The sequence below is a fragment of the Salvelinus sp. IW2-2015 genome, unplaced genomic scaffold (assembly GCF_002910315.2).
Source record: "Salvelinus sp. IW2-2015 unplaced genomic scaffold, ASM291031v2 Un_scaffold1447, whole genome shotgun sequence".
NCBI classification, from domain to species: domain Eukaryota; kingdom Metazoa; phylum Chordata; class Actinopteri; order Salmoniformes; family Salmonidae; genus Salvelinus; species Salvelinus sp. IW2-2015.
Window position 1 is genome coordinate 22,350 of NW_019942914.1, and position 15,609 is coordinate 37,958.

At 45.6% G+C, this 15,609-nt stretch overlaps 1 protein-coding gene and 1 long non-coding RNA gene across 2 annotated transcripts in view; both read right to left on the reverse strand.

Moving 5' to 3' along the window:
* Positions 1 to 10,096, reverse strand: part of LOC112070878 (protein ABHD15) — an 18,828-nt gene extending 8,732 nt beyond the window's left edge. Inside the window, exon 1 of the mRNA XM_024138333.2 lies at positions 9,036 to 10,096. Within this exon, the coding sequence (XP_023994101.1) occupies positions 9,036 to 9,905 (870 nt within the window). The 5' untranslated portion in view covers positions 9,906 to 10,096. The remainder of the gene's footprint in view (positions 1 to 9,035) is intronic.
* Positions 10,097 to 15,112: 5,016 nt separating this feature from the next.
* LOC139024385 (uncharacterized) overlaps positions 15,113 to 15,609 on the reverse strand; it is a 1,676-nt gene continuing 1,179 nt past the window's right edge. Inside the window, exon 4 of the long non-coding RNA XR_011475675.1 lies at positions 15,113 to 15,162. This is a non-coding gene — a long non-coding RNA (uncharacterized lncRNA). The remainder of the gene's footprint in view (positions 15,163 to 15,609) is intronic.

Below are 15,609 nucleotides of genomic sequence, written 5' to 3' on the forward strand. Positions count from 1 at the left end.
ATCCCCCTTTTTCCTACAAACATAATGATGGTCATTATGGCCAAACGGTTCTATTTTTGTTTCATCAGACCAGAGGACATTTCTCCAAAAAGTACGATCTTTGTCCCCATGTGCAGTTTCAAACCGTAGTCTGGTTTTTTTATGCCGGTTTTGGAGCAGTAGCTTCTTCCTTGCTGAGCGGCCTTTCAAGTTATGTCGATATAGGTTCTGTTTTACTGTGGATATTAGATACTTTTGTACTTGTTTCCTCCAGCATCTTCACAGGGTCCTTTGCTGTTGTTTTGGGATTGATTTGCACTTTTCGCACCAAAGTACGTTCATCTCTAGGAGACAGAATGCGTTCCTTCCTGAGCGGTATGACGGCTGCGTGGTCCCATGGTGTTTATACTTGCGTACTATTGTTTGTACAGATGAACGTGGTACCTTCAGGCGTTTGGAAATTGCTCCCAAGGATGAACCAGACTTATGGAGGTCCACAACTTTTTTTCTTGAGGTCTTGGCTGATTTCTTTTGATTTTTCCATGATGTCAAGCAAAGAGGCACTGAGTTTGAAAGTAGACCTTGAAATACATCAAACAGGTACACCTCCAATTGACTCAAATTATGTCAATTAGCCTATCAGAAGCTTCTAAAGCCATGATCTCATTTTCTGGAATTTTCCAAGCTGTTTAAAGGCACAGTCAACTTAGTGTATGCAAACTTCTGACCCACTGGAATTGTGATAATGGGAATTTATTAAGTGAAATAATCTGTCTGTAAACAATTGTTAGAAAAATTACTTGTGTCATGCACAAAGTAGATGTCCTAACCGACTTGCCAAAAACTATAGTTTGTTAACAGACATTTGCGGAGTGGTTGAAAAACGAGTTTTTAATGACTCCAACCTAAGTGTATGTAAACTTCCAACTTCAACTGTAAATGCACACCTAGGTCCCCTCCTAGTGAAGACCATTGAGCTAGTTCTAGGACCCTCCCTAGTGAGACCATTGAGCTAGTTCTAGGACCCTCCTAGTGAGACCCCTCCTAGTGAGTGTAGCAATATCAGTAAGTTAGCTAGCTGGTTTTCTAACAATATCAGTAGGCTAGCTAGCTGGTTTCGTAACAATATCAGTAGGCTGGCTAGCTAGCTAGCTGGTTTCGTAACAATATCACTAGGCTAGCTAGCTAGCTGGTTTTGTAACAGTATCAGTAGGTTTGCTAGCTGGTTTTGTAACAATATCTGTAGGCTAGCTAGCTAGCTGTTTTTTTAACAATATCTTTCTAGGCTAGCTAGCTAGCTAGCTGGTTTATAACAATATCAGTATGCTAGCTAGCTAGCTGGTTTATAACAATATCATAGGCTAGCTAGCTGTTTTATAACAATATCAGTAGGCTAGCTAGCTAGCTGGTTTCGTAACAATATCAGTAGGCTAGCTAGCTAGCTGGTTTCATAACAATATCAGTAAACTAGATAGCTGATTTTATAACAATATTAAACAACCTTTAACCCTGTGTCCTCCAGACAGTAGCGTATGTGCGTAGCCGGCACCCGTCCTCTGTGCTGGTAGCGGTGAGCGAGGGTTCTGGTTCGGCCTGCTGCTGTCCTACTTGGGAGAGTGTGGCTCCTCCTCTTACCTGACGGCTGCAGCCTGCATCTCACCTGTCCTGCAGGGCCCAGCTGTGGTTTGACACGCCCCTGCCGCCACTCTACCGCTGGGCAGTGCTGGTCCAACGCAAACTGCAACTCAGCAGGTAGGAGAGAGATGATGATGATGATGATTAGATGATTATGATGTTTAGTTTATAGAACAATATTCTGCCTCTCAATTGAAACTTTTAGACCGGGTGTGTTAAACTACAGACCAGTATTACACAGTGTTCCTTTTTTGAAGTCATTTTCCCTACATTATCACCTTCAGGATAAACGTTGACGGCTTAACTGTAAATTACCTTGAGAAGTCCATTATAAGTGTGCCACTCTAACATGCCTGGCATTGAATCCCGGCCATAGTGATGATGGGGTTGGTAAACTGAGCTAAAGCATCAGAGATTATGTTCTGACTCCTTCTTCCTCCCAGGTATGCCAGTGCCCTTAGTGGGGTTTAGATGTAGACAGGGCTCTCCACTGTTCCTCCTTCAGAGACTTTGAAGAGACCCTGTTCTGCTCTGCACTGCGGACCCGACATCCCCACCACCCAACCAGTCACACACCGACCCCAGGGGCCAGAACTGCCAGCGCGGCACCAACCACCAAACCAGGGGCTGCTGTACCCCCCTGAACACCCCCATCTGACGGGACCCCACAACACCAAAACTGGAGGCCATGTCCGGGGCCAAAACCGTCTCCCCCACCCATGCCTCTACTCCCAAGGTTCCAACCACCAGAGCAGGGGACACACCACCCCACCAACACACCCCACACCACTCAACAGGACCCCTCCAGCCTGGGGCCCCCAGCCTCCACCTCTGGACCAGATCAGGTGCCACAGGGGCCACTGCTCCCCCACCCTCCCTTTAGGGGAGCTGGTTAGCAGGGGCATCAGGGGTAGGTGGGGTGGCAGCCTGGGTGCTGGGGGAGCGGGGTCATCCTGCCAGGGACTGGGAGAGTTACTGGGAGAGGAACGAACCTCTGAGGGACGCAGACGAGTGGCGGTTCCCGTGCTCTGCCTCTGTAGCCGTGACGACCCCCTCCTCGCCCCCCTCCACCCTGCCCCTCGCCCTTTTCCAAAACAACCCTTATTTCTTGCTGGCGCTGACGGAGACGGGCGGGCCACTGTGGGTTTGGACTGGAGGAGGGAGGACAGGGGGAGGAGAGGTGGGAGGTAACTGAGTAACGTGTCTGTGTTGGAGTACTTCAGGGTGGTGGCTGAGTTTCTGAGGGGGAGGAGAGGAAGGGATGAGGTGGGGGTGTAGGAGGGGCACGGGCAGCGGGGGCAGAGGGCAGTACCATGCTACCCCCCCCGGAGGAAGAGGGATCCATGATGAAGAGAGAGAAGACCCAGCACACAGTCACACACACAGGAACACCTCAATGATGGATGGGGAGGAGGAAGAGGAGGGAGAGGAGACAGTTTACCTGGCAGAGGTCCTACACTCGCTGAGAAAGGAGGAGAGGATGTAGAGAAGGTGGAAGAGGAGGAGTGAAATAGGAGACACCCCAGAGAGCACTGATGAAAGAGAGAAAATGCGGAAGATGAGGGGAGACAGGGAGAAGAAAAAAATAAATAAATTAGCAAATTTTTTAAAGATGCGATTCAATCCGATCAGAGGTAGATCCGCATTATAGCAAGTTGACATTTAAAGGTAATTCCGATTGAGCTGACGTATGCAGTGTTTACCGTGAATGGGGTCTCCGCGAATTGCGGGAAAGTTGCCTTTTGAAATTTGCATAGCTGACGAAGCGCGATCAAATTGAATCCTCTCGCCTCCCTAGAGTGACTGAGGTTTGGACCGCAGGAGGTTGGTGGCACCTTAATTGGGGAGACGGGCTCGTGGTAATGGCTGGAGCGGGAAATGGTTATTAAATACCTCAAACGTGTGGTTTCCATGGTTTCCAGGTGTTTGATGCCATTCCATTCGCGCCGTTCCGGTCATTATTATGAGCCGTCCTCCCCTCTACAGCCTTCCCTGATTTTGGACACGTTCTGTTCTACAATGGAAATTTGATGATCAACCAAAGTTGAAAGAGCACATGAATCTGAATGTCCATTAATCTGGAACCCAGAACCAAGTCTGTGTGTGTTGGCCAGCTACTTGGAGAACAGTCTGTTTTATTGAATGGGTTATTGAGTGTTCTCCTCATGAGTCAGTGTTTACAGAACAGGAGATGTGGTGTGCATCCCATTTGGCACTCTATTCCCTATGTAGTGCACTACTTGGACCAAGGTGATATATTCCTTTATAGAGAATATGGTGCCATTTGGGATGCAGATGGGACTTCAGTTCATAGCAGGAGGAGAGGGGGGGGTAAGAGGGGTGTGAGGATACATGTCACTTTCAGGACCCAGCCTACCAAAAACAATTAATGTATTGACTAACAGGCACTCTGTGAGCTTAGCTTTCAATACGGAAAGACGGGACTGGGAATGATTCTAGCATAGATATAGACATAGAATGGGTGGTAGAACTTATCTTGCTCTTTAATTCTAGAACAGACAGAGCACTTCATTGTTTATGACAAAGCCTCTGACAGAAATGTGATTCTGACAGAAGCATAGTCCAGCGTCTCTTTAAATGGGAATTTCAGTTCTATGGTTTGTATTTCTGTAAATATATTTAAAGCTACAATTCAGTAGTATTACTTGAGCCATGTTTGCTTGTTATTTGTGTTTATATTGCTCAAATCAAACTTTATTTGCCACATGCGCCGAATACAACAAGTGTAGACCTTACCGTAAAATACTTAATACAAACAACTGTAGACCTTACGTGAAATGCTGAATACAAAAGTGTAGGACCTTGCTGTAAAATGCTGAATACAACAAGTGTAGACCTTACCGTAAAATGCTGATACAACAAGCATGTAGATTCTTACCGTAAAATACTTAATACTACAACTGTAGACCTTACCGTGAAATGCTGAATACAACAAGTGTAGACCTTGCCGTAAAATGCTGATACAACAAGTGTAGACCTTACCGAAAATGCTTATTACAAGCCCTTAACCAACAGTGCAGTTCAAGAAGAAAATATTTACCAAGTAGACTCAAATAAAAAGTAACCACAATAAGAATAACAATAACAAGGCTATATACAGGGGCACCGGTACCGAGTCAGTGTGCGGGGGTACAGGTAGTTGAGGTAATCTGTACATGAGGTTGGGAGAAGTGACTATGCATAGATAATAAAACAAACAGCGAGTAGCAGCAGTGTACAAAAGGGAGGGGTGTGTCAACGTAAATTGTCCGGTGGAGATTTATGAATTGTTCCATCAGGATGTTATCTGGTAGTTCTCTGTAAAAAAGTATGTATAGGCTGAATCACAGGTGACTAAACTAAATGGCAGGTAGAATAAAATATAAAAAACACAAAAGGCTGCCAGTCTTTGTTTTGTATATCTAGGCTGCTAAACAAACAGCCTGATGATGACCAGCGTAAACAGGATCAGAGTCCTCCTGTCTGGCTGATGTGTTTACAAGAGAAGAGGAACAGCACCAAATACATCAGCCATTACAAGTGTTTCAAGGATACACATGTAATACACCGTCCAACTAAATGCTTCTACTTGCTGGTCCTTCTCTACAATGCACAACCAATAATACATAAGAATACGAACATAAAGTACATTTCCAGTCAGTAGAATAAACATTTTAGCATAAGTATAATACAGGAAGAACAATATTTACACATGTATCAGAGAAAAGTGGTTTGGGGGGTCCAAGTGTTTAAATTGTGCAGTATTAGCAATAGTAAATAAGAGTCTGGTAGCAGCAATTGGTAGCCTGAATGTATATGTGTGTGTGTGTGTGTGTTTGGTTTTACTATCGTTGTGGGGACCAGAAGTCCTCACAAGGATAGTAAAACAAGGAAGATTTGGACAAGTAAGGACTCCTCCCTATAGTTGACTCATCGTTATTGGTTATCAGGCCTCAACCATGGTGTCTTCAGCAAACTTGTTGATGGAGTTGGTGTCGTGCAATGCTACACAGTCGTGGGTGAACAGGGAGTACAGCAGAGGGGTGAGGACCCACCCTGGGGACCTCCTGTGTTAAGAGTCAGTGTGAAGGAGGTGTTGTTTGCCAATCCTCACAGCCTGTGGTCTGCCGGTCAGGAAGTCCAGGATCCAGTTGCAGACGGTAGTGTCCAGACCCAGGGCTCTGAGCTTGGTGTCGCACTTGGAGGGAACAATCGTGTTGAATGCTGAACTGTAGTCATGAACAGCATTCTCACATAGGTGTTCCTCTTGTCCAGATGTGTTATGGCCGTGTGACTAGCGATGGAATGGGATCTTTCCGTGGATCTGTTGGAGCGTAGGCTATTTGAGCAGGTCCGGTGTGTCTGACATGCCTGATGTGGCCATGACCAGCCTCTCCAAGCACTCATGATGACGCGGGACAAGTGCGACAAGGCGATAATCATTTTGCATGTACTTGATTTTTGGGGGGGGGGGGGGCGCACTGGAATGATGGTGATCTCCTTGAAGCAAGTGGGACTACAACACTGCCCTGTCCCAGGCTGCCTCCCCCCCCCCCGTCACCTGGTCGTCCGAGCGGCGACAGCCTTTCTGGATAGCTCGGTATGGTCTGCCTCGAAGCGAGCATAGTATGTGTTAAGCTCGTCTGGGAGGGAGGCACCACACGGGCTGGATTTGTTGCCTGTGATAGCCTGTAGTTCTTGCGTAGCCAGTCTTGAGTTGTCAAACATCTATTCAAGTTTGAGTTGTATAGTTTTTTTTTTTTTTAGGATTTGCGTAGCTCGTACCTGCCTTTTTGATATTTTGAGAAGAATATTGCACCAATATTGAATTTTATAAAGCCTGTTATATTAACTGAAGTGCCCTTTTAATATAGACCACATGAAAAGTGTCCTGGCTAAATTCCCAAGCTGTCCCTCATACCATCATGGTCACCTAATCATCCCCAGTTTACAATTGGCTCATTCATTCCCCCTCCTCTCACCTGTAACTATTCCCAGGTCGTTGCTGTAAATGAGAAGTGTTCTCAGTCAACTTACCTGGTAAAATAACGGTAAAATAAAGAAATTAACAAGCAGGTGATTTGGTTCTACTCTTTTTTGTTGTCATTTTCTGGTGTGTTGTGGTGGAAAACTGAGTGGGTCGAGTTAACACGTCAAACCCATTAGACAGTCAAGAAATGTTTTAACAACTAACACTTTTTTAAAGCTTGCATTCAATTGCCCCTCTCTTTTGCACACAACAAAGCTTTCATTCCGCTGTTACAAGGGATTCATGGCTGATTTAAGATACAATGTCAACGCTTTACTTTATTTGGCACTTAATAGACGCTTATAGTAAAAAAAAAATGTATATGGGAAAGAATCCATCATTCATATCTCTACTCCTGTTTCCATTGATTCATCCTTAGAGATGTTTCTACAACTTGATTGTTGTCCACCTGTGGTAAATTAAATTGTTTGGACATGATTTTGGAAAGGCACACACCTGTCTATTACAAGGTCCCACAGTTGACAGTGCATGTCACAGCAGAATACCAAGCCATGAGGTTGAAGGAAGGACCAACCATCTCTGCAGCACTCCACTGCAATCAGGCAATTTATGGTAGAGTGGGTCAAACCGGAAGCCACTCCTCAGTAAAAGGCACAACAGCCCGCTTGGAGTTTGCCAAGAGGCACCTAAAGGACTCTGACATGAGAAGACAGATTTTCTCTGGTCTGATGAAACAACTTTTTGCGCTTGAATGCCAAGCGTCACATTTGAAATTCACTGCTCGATCTGAGGGACTTACATATAGTTGTATGTGTGGGGTACAGAGATGAGGTAGTCATTCAAAATCATGTTAACACTATTATTGCCACACAGAGTGAGTCCATACAATTTATTATGTGACTTGTTAAGGAAATGTTTACTCGTGAACTTACTAGGCTTACCATAACAAAGGGGTTGAATACTTATTTGACTCAAGACATTTCCGCTTTTCTTTATTTTTATAAATTTTGTAAGTCTAGGACCAGAGGGAGAAGATAGAGAGGGAGGACAGACGGAGCAGAATAATAGAGAGAGGGAGAGGGAGGAGCAGAGGGAGAAGAGTAGATGGAGAACAGAGGAGGGACAGAGGGAGAAGAGTAGATGGAGAGAGGGAGAAGAGTATATAGAGGACAGAGGGAGGACAGAGGGAGAAGAGTAGATTGGAGGACAGAGGGAGGACAGAGGGAGAACAGAGGGAGAAGAGTAGATTGAGAGAGGGAGGATAGAGGGAGAAGAGTAGATGGAGAGGGAGAAGAGTATATAGAGGACAGAGGGAAGAGCACGAGGGGAGAAGAGTAGATGGAGGACAGATGGGAGGACAGAGGAGAAGAGTAGATGGACGAGGGAGGATATGAGAGGGAGGAAGAGTATTATGAGGACAGAGGGAGAAGAGTAGATGGAGAGAGGGAGGATAGAGGGAGAAGAGAATATAGAGGACAGAGGGAAGACAGAGAAGGAGGAGAGTAGATGGAGGACAGAGGGAGGGACAGAGGAGAAGATATATAGAGGACATAGGGAGAAGAATAGATAGAGAGGAGAGAGGAGAGAGGGAGGACAGAAGGAGAAGAATGATGGAGAACAGAGGGAGAAGAATAGATGGAGAGAGGAGAAGGGAGGGGATCAGAGGAGCTTGCAAGCCGAAGAACACCATCCCAACCGTGAAGCACGGGGGTGGCAGCATCATGTTGTGGGGATGCTTTGCTGCAGGAAGGACTGGTGCACTTCACAAATTCACGAGGGAGGAACATGATGTGGATATATTGAAGCAACATCTCAAGACATCAGTCAGGAAGTTAATGCTTGGTTGCAAATGGGTCTTCCAAATGGACAATGACCTGACCTCAATCCCATAGAAAATGTGTGGGCAGAACTGAAAAAGCGTGTGCGACCAAGGAGGCCAACAAACCTGACTCAGTTACACCAGCTCTGTCAGGAGGAATGGGCCAAAATTCACCCAAGCGTGTGGAAGGCTACCCAAAACGTTTGACCCAAGATAAACAATTTAAAAGGCAATGCTACCAAATACTAATTGAATGTATGTAAACTGCTGACCCACTGGGAATGTGATGAAAGACATAAAAGCTGAAATAAATCATTCTCTCTACCATTATTCTGACATTTCACATTCTTAAAATAAAGTGGTGATCCTAACTGACCTAAGACATGTTTACAAGGATTAAATGTCAGGAATTGTGAAAAACTGAGTTGAAATGTATTTGGCTAAGGTGTATGTAAACTTCCAACTTCAACTGTACATGAGATGTCAGAGTACTGAGACCATGTTGTATGCATGTGTCCCATTTACCATTTGTATGTTCAACATTATATACAATATCATTATTAGGTCAATTATAGACCATACAATTATTATAGTAATATTATTATTGTGTACCTGCACCAGGTCAGCAGAGTCTCCATACTCAGTCAGCCGTGGCGTGGTGAGAGGGCACCCCCCCGTGCCCCTACGGTGAAACACGAGGGCATAGAAACCCTGACGAAGAGCCATTCTACACAGACCCCTCAGGTGGGGCGTCACCCCTCCCCAGTAGTGAGGGATGAGGAGGAGGATTGGAGGCGTGGAGGTGTGGCAGCCCAATGCCTTTCCCCCAGGATGGTGCTCCTTCCCTCTCTCCCGTCCCACAGCCTCTCTCCCACTTACGCCTACAGCCCAGTCCAAAGCCACTACCCCCCCGTCCTTCAGTAGAAGGTGGTCTCGGGTAAAGTTGACCTCCTCTTGTCCCTGGTCTCCTGCAGTCAGGCCCCCCAATAGCAAACCTGAGAGTGTCTGGAGGTGGGGGTCCCCCCTGGGCCACGAGGCCAGTCTGGGTCTGGCCAGGGAACAGCAGTGCTGGAGCAGGAACCGGGCCAGGGCTGTGGGCTTACAGGCTAGAGTGGGTCCTGGGGCTGGGGAGAGGGCTGGATGTGATCCCAAGCCAAGGCCCATTCCCCTCTCCCTACCCCAGCTTTTCTCTGGTGACGGTCCTATGGCAAGGCCTGGGGATGATCCATGCCCCTGTGTTCCTCCCCTCTCCTTGCCCCAGCCTGGCTCTGTGTCAGGGCGGTGGATGGGGAGCTCTAGGACCCAGCACAGTGCCATCCACAGCCCCCAGGCGGCAGCCTTCACCCCCAGCCTCGCCATTCGCTGTACCGGGGGCCAGCGGAGAGCCAGGTAGAGCAGGAACAGCAGCAGGGAGGGCAGGAGGTACGACACCCTGTCACACTCCCACTCACAGGAGGAGACGAGATCCTGGTCAGTGGCCATTGTTACCGTGTTTAGAACCAGGTCTAGAACTCTACAATGTCCAGGTCTAGAACTCTACAATGTCCAGGTCTAGAACTCTACAATGTCCAGGTCTAGAACTCTACAATGTCCAGGTCTAGAACTCCACAATGTCCAGTTCTAGAACTCCACAATGTCCAGGTCTAGAACTCCACAATGTCCAGGTCTAGAACTCTACAATTGTCCAGTGTCTAGAAACTCTACAATGTCCAGGTCTAGAACTCTACAGTGTCCAGGTCTAGAACTCTACAGTGTCCAGGTCTAGAACTCTACAGTGTCCAGGTCTAGAACTCTACAGTGTCCAGGTCTAGAACTCTACAGTGTCCAGGTCTAGAACTCTACAGTGTCCAAGGTCTAAACTCTACAGTGTCCAGGTCTAGAACTCTACAGTGTTCAGGTCTAGAACTCTACAGTGTCCAGGTCTAGAACTTCCTACGTGTCCAGGTCTAGAACTCTACAGTGTCCAGGTCTAAACTCTACAGTGTCCAGGTCTAGAACTCTACAGTGTCCAGGTCTAGAACTCTACAGTGTTCAGGTCTAGAACTCTACAGTGTCCAGGTCTAGAAACTCTACAGTGTCCAGGTCTAGATCTCTACCAGTGTGCAGGTCTAGATCTCTACAGTGTCCAGGTCTAGAACTCCACAATGTCCAGGTCTAGAACTCCACAATGTCCAGGTCTAGAACTCTACAGTGTCCAGGTCTAGAACTCTACGGTGTCCAGGTCTAGAAACTCTACAGTGTCCAGGTCTAGAACTCTACAATGTCCAGATCCTTAGAACTCCACAATGTCCAGTTTTTTAGGTCAGCTAGAACCACTTCGCAACATATTCTCTATCGGTGGCAACTGAATGTGGCCCTGAGTAAAAGATATGGATCGGCCAGAGAGCTAAAGTACAGCCAGGGTTGTATAGCAGGTATTTACATTGATCTAGTATAGCAGGTCTTTACAGCAGTCCAGTGATCTAGTATAGCAGGTCTTTACAGCAGTCCAGTGATCTAGTATAGCAGGTCTTTACAGCTGTCCAGTGATCTAGTATAGCAGGTCTTTACAGCAGTCCAGTGATCTAGATATAGCAGCTCTTTACAGCAGTCCAGTGATCTAGTATATCAGGGCTTTACAGCAGTCCAGTGATCTTGTATAATGTAGCAGGTCTTTGCAGCAGTCCAGTGTGCTTGTATAATGTAGCAGATCTTTGCAGCAGTCCAGTGATCTAGTATAGCAGGTCTTACAGCAGTCCAGTGATCTTGTATAATGTAGCAGGTCTTTGCAGCAGTCCAGTGATCTTGTATAATGTAGCAGATCTTTGCAGCAGTCCAGTGATCTAGTATAGCAGGTCTTTGCAGCAGTCCAGTGATCTGTATAATGTAGCAGATCTTTGCAGCAGTCCATGATCTAGTATAGCAGGTCTTTACAGCAGTCCAGTGATCTAAGTATAGCAGATCTTTTGCAGCAGTCCACGTGATCTAGTATAGCAGGTCTTTGCAGCAGTCCAGTGATCTTGTATAATGTAGCAGATCTTTGCAGCAGTCCAGTGATCTAGTATAATGTAGCAGATCTTTGCAGCAGTCCAGTGATCTAGTATACCAGGTCTTTGCAGCAGTGTTGGCTCCACTGCTTCTCCCTTTGTCCCCTGGTAATAAAGCAACCAGTTAGTGCTGCTCAACCTCTACGAGTGACAGAAAGAATAGAGAGAGAAAAAAAAGTGAGGGGGAGAGCATGTCACCTTACTCTCTCACTCTCTTTTAGATACCAAATATATTTCCCTCTCACCCTCCCTACTCTATCTCTCTTTCCCAACCTCATTAGTCCCTCCCTCCCTCTCTAAATCATTAGCAATCAGTGCCGGGCTTAAACTCACCATAGATATAGAGTGAAAAGAACAGACACAACACTTTTATTCCATGTCTACATAGAGCAGGTCCTTTGGCAGTTTGGGTAAACAGATAACAGATACACATGTTGGACTGAGCAAACGTGAATATCTAAACTCAACCAATCAAAGTGGTCACATCAACAATTGGCTGGTGATAAACTATGGTTTCTATGTTGCTTACACAGACACACCAGGGTTTGGTTAGCGGTAATTACGGCTTTTGGTCTTAAAAAAAATAGAAAAGCCGATAAATAAAATTGTCACCGGTCAATTGTCCAGAAGAGAGAGAGAAAAAAGGCCAGTTGATGGAAATATATTTGACCTGTCATGCTTATCGGACTATGCGTTCATTTGCATAATTTCGTGGAATTAAATTGGCACGTGTGTGTGTATATTCGTTATGTATCTTATTTATCACACACACGTCATACAGATACAGAGCGGAATTTCCGCCTTTGAGCGGAAAATCTTTTCGGACTGCGGGTTTAATAAGCCCAATCATTGCGAAAAAATTCTAAATGCAGTCACGTGTTAAAAAAATTGGTTTTGGCCATGATAATTTTTTTCTTCATATTTGTATTTCTCAACTGGTAATTGAAGCGCTTCCCATTCACCATTCAAATACATAGGCAACGGAAGGTAGGCTTCATCAGCGCGTCACACACCACTTTGCAATGAGCTGGAGGCAGTACGCATTTTGAAAACAGATACTTAAATTGTTTGAAACCTGAATGTTTTTACTACATATTATGAGGCATGTTTTACCTTGCTTCCGACCATATACTTTTCTACAAYGGGGGATAGTAGATTAACATAGGGAAAGATTTACCTAGCCTATGAGCCTAAGTAAATGTACTTAAGTTACCAAAATTACACTACATGACCAAAAGTATGTGGACACTCGAGTTCCAAACTACCTCTGGACACAGCGTGAGCACAATAACTGTTAATCCGAAGCTTCATGAAATGGGTTTCCATGGCCGAGCAGCTGCATACACGCCTAAGATCACCACGATCACCAATGCCAAGCATTGGCTGGAGTGGTGTAAAGCTCACTGCAATTGGACTCTGGAGTGAGGAGTCACTCTTCACCTTCTGGCAGTCCAACGGACGAATCTGGGTTTGGCGGATGCCAGGAGATCGCTACCTGCCCCAATGCATAGTGCCAACTGTAAAGTTTGGTGGATGAGAAAAAATGGTCTGGGGCTGTTTTTCATGGTTCGGGCTCCTGGTCTAAGGCACTGCATGTCAGTGCTAGAGTCGTCACTACAGACCTTGGTTCGATTCCGAGCTGTATCACAACCGGCAGTGATCGGGAATCCCATAGGGCGGCGCACAATTGGCCCAGCGTCGTCCGGGTTATGGGAGGGTTTGGCCGGGGTAAGCCTCATTGTAAAATAAGAATTTGTTCTTAACTGACTTGCCTAGTTAAATAAAGGTTCAAATAAATAAAAAAGTTACAGTGAAGGGAAATCTTAACGCTACAGCATACAATGACATTCTAGACGAGGCCCTTTCCTGTTTCAGCATGACAATGCCACCGTGCACAAAGCGAGGTCCATGCAGAAATGGTTTGTCGAGATCGGTGTGGAAGAACTTGACTGGCCCTCACAGAGACCTGACCTCAACCCCATTGAACACCTTTGGGATGAATCGGAACGCCGACTGCGAGCCAGGCCTAATCGCCCAACATCAGTGCCCGACCTCACTAATGCTCTTGTGGCTGAATGGATGCAAGTCCCCGCAGCAATGTTCCAACATCTAGTGGAAAGCCTTCCCAGAAGAGTGGAGGCTGTTATAGCAGCAAAGGGGGGACCAACTCCATATTAATGCCCATGATTTATGGAATTAGATGTTCAACGAGCATGTGCCCACATCATTTTGGCCATGTAGTGTATATAGCCTACTCCTGTCTATATATAAATACAATCATTCAAAATAGACTACTAAAGCATGGTTTGGCCACAGAGGATCATTAGTTCCCCGTAGACTTAAAAAAWATATAAAAAATTGTGGATTGTTTTAAATCGAATTGCCTACAGCGAGAAGGAAAGAGAGGAACTCACGCTGCAAATACCAAATAGATGATTGTTGAGTTGCGACTGTCAGAGGGGGAAAAAAGTAGAGACCCAGCCAGGCATATTGCCATATTCAATTCAATTGTGGCGTAACAGTTTGGAAAGCAAATGGTAAAGAGAAGATATTGAAAATCCTCGAATCGTTCTGTTAGTTGAGCGAACAACAGTAACGTTAGGCGATATACCTATTTTATTGGCACCAGGGAAGAGCATATTCACTCTTTAATATTGTTGGGTCAGTGGCGCTTAAAAGTTTTGTTTTTGGACAATACTTTTCCTCTTGTCATATTATATTTCTGTCTCTTTCCCCTTATATCGTTGGCCTATGGACAAAGTCGCTTTTATTGATTGTTTCGTCAGTGTCAGCAGGGTAGGCTACCCAGTCGTAGTRAAACTCCAGTCATACAAAGTGTAGTTGAATTGTATTGTTTCTCCCATGCAAAGAAAGACGTAATGTATCTGATAAAGCCAATAGCCCAGTCCTCTACACTATATTATATGCGGTCATTGAACTGTCTTTTTTTGCATGGGAGACAGGGATTGAGTTATATTTTTTGCCTAAATTATGACTATCCAATATACTCATCACATTACAAATACTAGGCTATCTTACATAAGTCTGCAAATGCGATGATGCATGGAATGCTTTATTATAAATGTGAAWTTTTTTATGGTGAAAATGTGCTTCCGGAAATATGAAACTCCCGCTCTGCTTTACTGCATAATAGAGTAGTCATTTTTTGCTGTTCAGTTACTCGTCTTGTTGGCTGAGGAAAAGGACATGTGGAACCAGTCAGTTACTCGTCTTGTTGGCTGAGGAAAAGGACATGTGGATTCTGTCACCCACTCTGTCACCCACTCTGTCACCACTCTGTCACCCACTCTGTCACCCACTCTGTCACCCCACTCTGTCACCCACTCTGTCACCCACTCTTCCCCTCTCTGTCACACACTCTGTTTCCCACTCTGTCTCCACATCTGTCTCCCACTCTGTCTCCCACTCTGTCTCCTCACTCTGTCTCCCACTTGTCTCCCACTCTGTCCCCCACTCTGTCTCCCACTCTGTCTCCCACTCTGTCTCCCACTCTGTCTCCCACTCTGTTTCCCTCTTCTGTCACACACTCTGTCTCCCTCTCTGTCACACACTCTGTCTCCCTCTCTGTCACACACTCTGTCTCCCTCTCTGTCACACACTCTGTCTCCCTCTCTGTCACACACTCTGTTTCCCTCTCTGTCACCACACTCTGTCTCCCTCTCTGTCACACACTCTGTCACACACTCTGTCCCCTCTGTGTCCCCCACTCTGTCACACCTCTGTCCCCACTCTGTCCCCCACTCTGTCCCCACTCTGTCACAACACTCTGTCCCCCACTCTGTCCCCCTCCTTATCCGTCCATCGCCGACCAACACTCAGTAATAACAGGATCTGTTAACCTTTCAAAAATGTAAATAGTGCGATTATAAAAATAACAAAAATAAAAAAGAGTTTGTGTGTATTCTGTAAAGGATGAGACACGACATCAATAAAAACAATCTTTCTTTTTTCTTAAGCTTGGGCTATCCTTTCAATTTCTCACGGACCTGCTCACATTGCAGCTAATGTGTTATTAGATATTATACTGCTTATATTGTAGCTGTGTGTTATTAGATATTATACTGATTGTATTGTAGCTGTGTGCTATTAGGTATTAGGCCAGAAAATGGTGGCAAACTCCCCTAGTCTCTCCCTCTCCT